The sequence below is a fragment of the Myotis davidii genome, unplaced genomic scaffold (genome assembly GCF_000327345.1).
Source record: "Myotis davidii unplaced genomic scaffold, ASM32734v1 scaffold168, whole genome shotgun sequence".
In the NCBI taxonomy this organism is placed as follows: domain Eukaryota; kingdom Metazoa; phylum Chordata; class Mammalia; order Chiroptera; family Vespertilionidae; genus Myotis; species Myotis davidii.
Window position 1 is genome coordinate 4,933,329 of NW_006383016.1, and position 9,891 is coordinate 4,943,219.

Consider the following 9,891-nt stretch of genomic DNA (forward strand, 5'->3'; position numbering starts at 1 on the left):
GTAGGGCTTCTGGCCCGCTGAACTAAAGAAGAGTACATTTCTGTTGTTTTAAGCCACCAAGTTTGTAGTAATTTGTTGCAGGAGCCACAGTGAAATGAGACAAGGGGAAAAATGGTGAGTGACCGCTAATGAGTATGGGGTTTTTTTTTTTGGTGAAGAAAATGTTCCAAAATTGTGGTGACAGCTGCACAACTCTGTGAATATATTAAAGACCACTGAATGGTACACTTTAAATGGTGAATTGTTTGATATGTACATTATATCTTAATAAAGCTATTATGTACATAAAAAACTGTATATAAACATATCATAATGCTTTCTACAGTTGTTTTCATTTAAACATTTTTTTAGTGTTTACGATTATACAACTCCCATATAGAGAAAACAAAATTAAAATAGGAACACTGCTTCACAAATTAAAAGAAAAAATCATTAACACATCTAAAATAAAGAATGAATAGAACTTAGCAGTCTGTTTTATTAAAAAATATTTAATATTACCAGATAAAAACATTGATGGTGACAGCTTTATATAGCTCATTCCATACTTTTCATAATGTAAACGGGCAAAACATTAGTAGGAAGAAATGAGTAGATGGGTTTGTGAAAGACTTGTTGACTTCACAAAAGCAGTAAGAGATGACAAATATGCAATTCAAATTATTACAAAACTTTTTGATACAATGGGATCAAATATCTCTGATGCATATTGCTAAGGAAAAGAAATCATGTACCTTTTAATCCATTAGAAGTTCAAAATCAACACTGATATTGTATAATTATCAGTGCTATTCTAGTGACCTATAAATTTGCTATAAATAGCTTTATTTCTGGCTAGTCAATCATTTTATTATAATTGGATTTTATTTGAAGTGAGGACTGAAGAGACATAATCATTTTTTAAGCCCTGGGTAAAACAATGACAAATTAATAATGGGTGCTAAGCTTGACATTTCTGTTTAAAAGATGGAATATATTTAATTGGATTGAATATATTTCATCAGGAGTTTGGTACATTTTTAAGTCCCAAAATGCGATTATGAAGTTTGTGAGAGAGTATGCGCATGCCTCGACTCACTCTGCCTTGCTTTTAAAAATGGAACACATTTGGCACTACATGGAACAAATGAAGACAAGCAAATCTATGGGAGACTAAGCTGCTCCATACTATTTTTTTAGTTCTCGACTAAACTGAAACAAATAGCCTAATACATAGCACTTCTGTGATGTATGAAAATAGAATCTAGAGCTAAGATGAGACTGTTCACTGATGAGCCAATCTCCCACTCTGTCATAATTATAGTTATAAATGCGAAATTCATTTAAGAAAAATTCATATTTTCACCAAATGCTTAGTGTTTTTCAAGTTTTCTTGCTAGATATGTTCATGATTATGTGGACAGCTAAAATGTGGTCTTTGAATTAAGGAAATATGATTTTATAGGGGACTTTCTTTACTTGAAATTTCCTTAAAAACACACACACACACACAAAACAAAAAAACAAAAACAAAAAAAACCAACCCAAAACCCACCAAACTAAAACTTTGTAACCAACTCTTGGAACAAAGTATTGGTGGCCATATTTTTGAGTCTCCAATAAGTCTTGAAGTCCACTCATTTTTCATGTTTCAAGGGTTTCTTCATTTGCTCCACAAGTATCAACAACACAAATTAAACAACTTGTTACTGGAAAAGCTCGAACTTTGGAGTTGGCAAACCATTTATCTGTTTCAGTGTTATATTCAAGGATGTGTCCCAATCGACCCACACCTTGAAAACCAGCCAAGACATAAACTATAGAGCCAACTGCTGCACACTTCACTGTTACACCCTTCCATGGCATTGGTGAGACCATCTTCCATTCATTTAACTTAATATCATAATATTCCACATTGTCCAGGCCACCTTCAAAAGAATAAAACAACATGAACTACATGAACAATTCTAAGATCTCTTAAAGTAATATTTTTTTTCATTTTTCTAACATTTTATTATGATAATGTTCAAGCATGCAGAAAAGGTGTAAGAATCTTATAATGCCCACACATCTTTTCTTACCTTAACACAACAGACATTTAATTTTTGTCATTTTAGAATCATAAATATTTGATTATGCAAAATTAAAATAAAATAAAAAAGTAAACCAATCTGTGGATTTTCCTGTTGATTAACTTTAAATCTAATTATTCAAATGTCCGAGTTTGTCCTTGTACTATTTATCTTTCAGCAGTTTATGGAAAATAGCAATGAAAAGAGATAGGCAAGGGAAAGAAGTTATTTTATTGTTACATTTAAGTAATGCTTAATGGTGCTGACTAAAATGAGGTTTGTGGAATAATCTATAGATTCAGTCCAAAGTCTCCATTATTTAAAGCAATTATTTAAGATTTTAGTATATTATTTAAGAAAATAAAGCTCTGGCCAGTATGGCTCAGTTGGCTGGGCACTGTCCAACCAAAAAGGTTGCTAGCCCTAGCCAGTTTGGCTCAGTGGATACAGTGGGGCTCAAGAGAGGGGTAATAGGAGGCAGCCACCAATTAATGTGTCACTCTCTCTCCCCTTCTCCCTTCCTCTATCTCTAAAAATCAATTAAAAATCTTAAAAAAAAGGTCAAATTTACTCATTTAATAAAATAGTAATACTAATATTTTCATGCAATGTTTAAAAATGTTATGCCCTAACTGGTTTGGCTCAGTGGATAGAGCATTGGCCTGCGGACTGAAAGGTCCCAATTCCGGTTAAGGGCATGTACCTTGGTTGCGGGCACATCCCCAGTAGGAGGTGTGCAGGGAGCAGCTGATCAATGTTTCTAACTCTCTCCCTTCTGCTCTGTAAAAAGTCAATAAAATATATTTTAAAAAAATGTTAGGAAAGTTTGCCATTCAGAGCCTGGATACAAGTCCTAAAACCTGTACTTTAAAAGTTTTTTAAAAGTTCAAATATTTCTATTATTCAATAGTTCTTAAAACTAATGATACCAAACCCCAGAAATATTTAGAAATGTGCAGAAGCTGTCTGGGACTGTTACAATGACTGATGGGCATTACCCACATTTCATGGAAAAGGATGTTAAATGTACTCCAATGTTTCTATCTACACTAATAAAAGAGAAACATGCAAATAGGTATCACTCCGCTATGCCCACCAACCAATCAGAGCGACTATGCAAATTAACCCAACAGAGACGGCAGTTATTTGCATACACAGGTGTGGAGTGAAGGCTGAAGACTGGGTCCTGGGTGCCGGAGGAAAACCAGTGCCAGCAGCCAGGGGAAGGAAGGCCTATTGTGTGAATCTTTGTGCAATCTATAGTTTACTAGAAGCCATAAAAATAAGCATAATGATGTATTGGATAAACCCCTATATTTACATTTTAAGAAATGTTTCCATAATTTAAGGTAAGGAAGTATCATCAAACTCATTGGGAAAGTTGAACAGTGAATTAACACCATCACACACCTAAGCCATTCTGACCGCCCACAGCAAATATCTTATCTTTCACAAATACCAGTCCATGATTCTTCCTGGCCTCAATCATTGGACACAGCTCAGTCCATCTGAAAAAATAAAAGAAAGTTTTTAGTGTACTGTTCACACACAATATTAATTTATAAGAAAGATCTGTTATCCCAACTAAGTGCTCACTTACCAGTCACATATGTGTGTGCGTGTGCACACATGCGCGCACACACACACACACACACATTCGGAAGGCTAGAAAACAAAAGCTTTACAGTGGTTTTGAGTAATTTATTTATAGGTGGGTAAATACAGATTTTATTCCCTTCAACTCTGATAGGGTATGACATATAGGACATATTTGAGATTATTAACATGTCTGTGGAAGAAATCCATTTCCTGTAGTTCACAATAACTTGTAAAATGATAACAAAAAACAAGGTTAAGGTACATAAGAGACTATAAAGCACAAACACTGTCACATGTGGTGTTAATTAATATTTATATATGAATAAGTAAAACAAATTTATTATGGGCCTCTAGCACCAGCAACTTAGTAGTATCTATTACTATTCACATGTTCATCTTCAAATTTACACTTAGGAATTTAGCCAGACCTAGTAACAAAAGTGCTATCGTTCTGTTAAGTTTAATAACTTATTAGTATGTTGCTGTGTTCACAGCCACTACAACAAATACTGAGAATGAGATATAAATGTGGATACAAGCGTTGAAGGACACTAATTCACAGGTAAAAGCATCATATTCATACACATCATAGACAATGTGGTTAACTGTTTTTTTTCTGCGATTCAATCCTTTCTTTTGCATATACTCTCATAAACACAATTGACATTTGTGTTTGTGAAGATGGTACTGGCACACAGGGGTTGTGTGCATAATAGCTAATAACCAAAATACTCCAATCAACAACAACAACAAAAAATGGCATAAGTGTTACCCTCTAGTATGGTTATTTCTATTTCTTCTTTTAAACAATGTAATAAATGTAACTTTTAAAAACATAATTAAGGCATAATGATTAACTATGAAATAGTAGTAACTTATTTGTTGCCTTATATTTATTTTTAAAAAGTGGTTTGGCAGTCACCACTGTCATTTTCAGAGTACTCTGTAAAGTGAGGTTGGCAACGCTGCTCCTGCTTTTCAGGATAAACACACAGGCCTGTCCAGGTGAAAAGACCAGCACACAGCTTAGAAGTGGGAGAGCCAGCACCAGGCCTCCACTGCCTCTCCATGCAGTGAGCTTTATAGAGTAAGCTATCCAAGTACAATCAACACACTATTTGATTTGGAAAAATTCAATATATATAAAGCCCTCTCTTCTTCAAATATGTCCATGGTATAAAGCGCATGTTTTTATGTATATACTAGAGGCCTAGTGCACAAAATTTGTGCAAGAGAGGTGTGTGTGGAGGTCCCTCAGGCCGGCCTGCACCCTCTGGGAATGTCTGACTACCAGTTTGGGGGTTTGCGGGTCTGCAGGCGGCGACTGGTGGGGCACTCGCTGGCTGGCACTGCCCCCCGATCGCCACTGCCACTGCCGCCTGTTGGTTGTCTTCCTCTAGGAGGGCAGACGTTTGCCCCTTGGTGGTCAGTGCGCATCATAGCGACCAGTCATTCCACTGTTTGGTCAATTTGCATATTAGGGTTTTATTATATAGGATAAGTTTCCTGAAGGTTTACAATTACGGAAGTTTCACAATTTTAATTTCTTAAAATTCTGACTGCAGAGGTTTTATTCCAGACCTTCCAATTAAACACAGTCTAGTTACAAAATACTTAAAAAACTGTCAAAACTGGGAAGAAAATTTTGTAAAAAACATGGATGGACAGATCACAGTAGAAAGAAAATCTTAGTAATATATAACTTATTTTTCATTTTGAGAGTTGGATAATTATAGTCACACTCTTTTTTCACTTAAGAAAATTTAAGGGCATTGAAGAGGATACGAAAAATTCAAATTTAACATACAAGCTCAATATATACAAAAAATGCTAAGTTGTATAAGTTTTAAAATATTCCCTAAACTGAATATAATCACCTAGTTTTTTTAAAAAATTGAGGTTACAGAATTCCTTTAATGTTTACTCTAATATGAACAAGAATATATTGATTTACATTGATACTGCCTGAACAAATTTAAAAGCCCGGAGTTTATATGGTATGGGTCCTACTTTAAGAGATTTTTTAGAGATGAAAAAAGAATTAGGCAGCAGGATGAATGAGACTAGTTTTCCAATTAGTATGCTGCAACACTTTTTGAGCACAGGGCTTATGGGAGGTGTAGTAGAGACTGATCTAGGAGGGAGGACAGCTGATATACACTCCTGTGGTGTGGGGCAAAAAGGGGTAGATAGATAGTTGAATTGGTGGATGATAAGATGAGGATAAGCCAGTGTGCTCTGACAAGTACAAAGGTAAGTACAGAGGTACATTTTGAAAGGAGTAATAAATCTGGATGATTTCAAGAGATTGCCTAGTCTCAACACTGGGCAAAAGACAAATTTCAAGATACATTGCACTCAATTCTATTTCTAACACTGGTAACCAGATGAGCAAAATATGAGTAAACAAACTATTGTTAACCACATTTTTGCTTGGTAAAGGAGTTACTGATTATGCTTCTTTAAACCCTTAAAAGCAGGTGGGAAGCATAAATAAATAAATGCACATGACTGGTCATATTTTATAATTAAATTGTTACTCTTAATAAAAAAAAAAAGCAGCAGCTGGAGTGGAAGACTTCTATATTTTGAAGTCTGGTAATATTTCCTAAATATAAAACTTGAGCACAAGAGAGTTGGTGCCACTCTTTGGCGTAACATCTCAGTTGAACATATTTACCCAATATCTTGTTCTGGGTAAAGGAAGAATAATCCTTTCAAAAAGCAGGCGAATTTTCTCATTGAAGTTCTTGGGATATTTCTGAGTATCACTAGGACATCATCTGTGTTCATGTCCTCACTAGTTCCATGTCATTGTACTTTTCACTGCCCTTACTATTAAATAATTAGCATATTTCCTCTGGCTACATTCAATGGGTTTCATCATGTTAATTACAAGATCAGAAAAACTGGCTAATCATTTATTTCTTTAGCATTTTGCTTTTCAAAAACCAGTTGATTTAAGAATAATTTTGTTGAATAAAAATGAATCTAAACATACTTTCCTAAGCACAAAGCTCACAAAAGGCATCATACCTAGGGTCATGATTTATTACTATTTCTAATTAAACATATAATATTTCTTAATTAAAGGCAAATTTACTACTGATCCTAATCTCCCCCCTCCTCCCCTACATTTCCTGACCTCTAAAAGGAAGTTATTTCATGAGTTTGATCAAGCAGTCAGACTTGTCTCATCATTCATAGACATTCATTGCCTACAAGGAGAAAGAGAAAGAGAGGGGCTGCCACAGGGTATAAACTGAAGCCATTTCTTAAGGTGCAGAGAAAGGGTCCAGGCTGTAAACATTTAAAACTGTGTGTATATTCTTACTATTAGAGCTAAATTCTCCCGTTGGGCTCTTTTTCTTACACTGAGCTTACAGGATACAATACTGTGAAATAGAATTTTAAATCCATACATACGTTTCTGTGGCAGGATCATAAACTTCACAGGAATTCAACACTCGGCCAGAAACATTGTTCCCTAAACTTCCACCGCAAACATAGATTAGGCCATTGGCTTCCACCATCCCGTGGCTGCAGCGCTGGGTCAGCATGCTGGGCTTTGTGTGCCAGCTCTCAGTTCTCGTGTCATAACACTCAAATAAATACAGAGCCGAGTTTCCTGGAAAAGAAGAAGGCCCCGTCATGCTTGATGGAGTGTGTGCACAGGCTTAGAGCGAGCTGACTGCAGAGGGAGTCGGTTACTGGAAGAAAGAATTTACAGAGTCTTTTCTAGACTCAACAACAGCAACACAATGTAGGACTAGTTGGTACAGACCTTGGAAAATATTCACAGAAGGATCTGTGGAGAGACTTACATATTGTAATTGCATTTTAGGAAAAGATTTGGTTTTATTTCAAGAGAAAAATTAAATAAGGAACTTTATGGATGTCCTCCAGCCCAGTGGTGCATGATGGGAATTATCCAAACTTGAAATGTTTATATAGAGGGGAAAAAGCATACCTAATCACAGATGATAAGCCCATGCCTTAAAATATGAAAACTACTATCTGATAATATTCTGAGGCTTACCATATAATATTCTATGACAGCTACTGCACCACTAACAATACTATCTTCCTGACTTCTCTCGGGGGTTGTATGGTGAGCCCTGAGAAGTCATGCTGGTCCATTCTTGAGTATATTATCAAGGTACCGTTGTATATTTCAGTGGTTGAGCGTTGACTCAGGAACCAAAAGGTTCTCCAGTTTTATTCCCCATCAAGGCACATGCCTGGGTCGTGGGCTCGTTCCCCAGGAGGGGGTGTGCAGGAGGCAGCCAATATATGATGTTCCTCTCTCATCGATGTTTCTATTTCTCTATCCCTCTCCCTTCCTCTCTCTCTAAAAATTAATAACACATTTTTAAAAAACTGGACATATTTTTTAAAAAATGGACATAATCTAGGAAGTTGAAGCTCTTTTGAAGTACTGATTCATACTGATTTAGAGCCCAGGGAAATGGGCTCTAAAATGTAACATATCCATTTAAATTATGTCAAAAAATATCTGAATAAATAACACCAACTGTTTATTTAAAAATGAAAGCCAAGGTACTTGGCTTTAAAACACATGCCCCAAACAAAAGCACTGAGAAAGTCCTTACCGACTTCAGAACCTCCAGATGTATAGATTTTGCCCTCTGCGGCACAGGCAGCGAGGCTGTCTCTAGGTGTTGGGGGGCCCAGTTTGGAATACCAGCTATCCTTCACCACATTATAGCAGTCCATTCGTTTTATGGGGAAGAGCTGAGAGCCACCCAAAATGTATACAACATTGTCCCAAAACACGCATGCTGCATCTCTTCGTTTTTCAAAGGGGCAGCGGATATCCGTCCAGCTATAATCCTGTAACAGGAAAGGAAAGAAGCTTTCAGTAACAGAAAAGTATAAATGAAAAGGATAAAGACAGAGTTGAGAAAATACAAAACACAAGAATATGTTAATTTACTAGAATACATATAAAAATGTTTGGCTTGAGACTATTATCTAATCGTGTGATTTTTTTCCAGAATGTTGGCAGAGGGCAAGAAGAAGACTGTGGCTGCTTTGGGTCTTTTCTGGCTCTAAAATAAACTTTAATGCACCTGGATGTATTGTCATCACCCAGTCTCCCATTCTTTCTGTTACTGAGGATAATAATACAGGAAAATTCTACAGTAAGCAAAGTAGTTTGTTATTTAAAAAACAAACAAACAACTTTTCTTCAAGTGTAAATATCCTCATCCTTTCCCTGCCAGATGTATGGAGTTATAAAGAATCAGTAGTTGCCCTGGCCAGAGTAGCTCAGTTGGTTGGAGCATCTTCCTGTACACTGAGGATGATGGGTTCAATCCTCAGTTGGGTGTGTACAGAAGGCAACCAACTGCTGTAATATTCTCTCTCTCTCTCTCTCTCTCTTTCAAATCAATAGAAAACATATCCTTAGGCGAGGATTGAAAAAAACGAAAAAGACAAAAAAACAATGGTTAATATGAAGTTTAAACTGCCATTATTTTACCCATGTCTAAAGCTAGAAGGTATTTTGAGAATTATAATGTAAAATCTAACTGAATGTGGAATCTTCTCAAAATATCTTAAAAAAAATTTATCCTCATCCAAGGATATTTTTCTCATTGATTTTTACATAGAGTGGAAGGGAGGGAGGAAGAAGGTGGCGGCAAGAGTGAAAGGGGGGAGTGTGAGGAGAAACATTGATGTGAGAGGGACACATGGATTGGTTGCCTCCTGCTCTCACCCCAACCAGGGCCAGGGATTGAACCAACAACCTGCAACTGAGATATGTGCCCTTGACCAGAATCGAATCCGGGACCCATCAGTCTGAGGGCCAATGGTCTAACCACTGAGAAAACCCGGCCAGGGCTCAAAATATCTTATTGTACTGTACTAACTCTTCTTGTGATGATGTGAGAAGATAACAACATTTATGTGAGGAGATGGAGTGAGGTGAACGACATAGGCATTGTGACGTAGCATTAGGCTACTATTGACTTTCTGACTATACATCAAAAGGAGGATCATCTAGCCATGACTAATGAATTGTTCATTTCTGCAATTTTCCATTTAATATTTTCAGACCATGGTTGACTGCAGATAACTGAAATGACAGAAAGTGAAACCACAAACAAGGGGCACTATTGTAATCTGTTCTGAGTAGTCTTGGAAACTCACTTTTTTCTTTCCAATGGTTAGAAATTGGCACCTATCAGGACTTCACAATGAGGGCTGTTCAAAG

The 9,891-nt window shown here is 36.4% G+C and overlaps 1 protein-coding gene across 4 annotated transcripts in view; it reads right to left on the reverse strand.

Moving 5' to 3' along the window:
- Positions 1-458: 458 nt before the first annotated feature.
- The window catches only part of KLHL7 (kelch like family member 7), a 44,385-nt gene continuing 34,952 nt past the window's right edge, over positions 459-9,891 (reverse strand). For all 4 annotated transcript variants that reach the window (XM_006779024.2, XM_015558182.1, XM_006779025.2 and 1 more), the window contains 4 exons: positions 8,264-8,504; positions 7,077-7,278; positions 3,462-3,559; positions 459-1,907 (listed from right to left, as the gene is read on the reverse strand). In XM_006779024.2, coding sequence (XP_006779087.1) covers positions 1,624-1,907; positions 3,462-3,559; positions 7,077-7,278; positions 8,264-8,504 — 825 coding nt within the window. In that variant the 3' untranslated portion in view covers positions 459-1,623. The remainder of the gene's footprint in view (positions 1,908-3,461; positions 3,560-7,076; positions 7,279-8,263; positions 8,505-9,891) is intronic.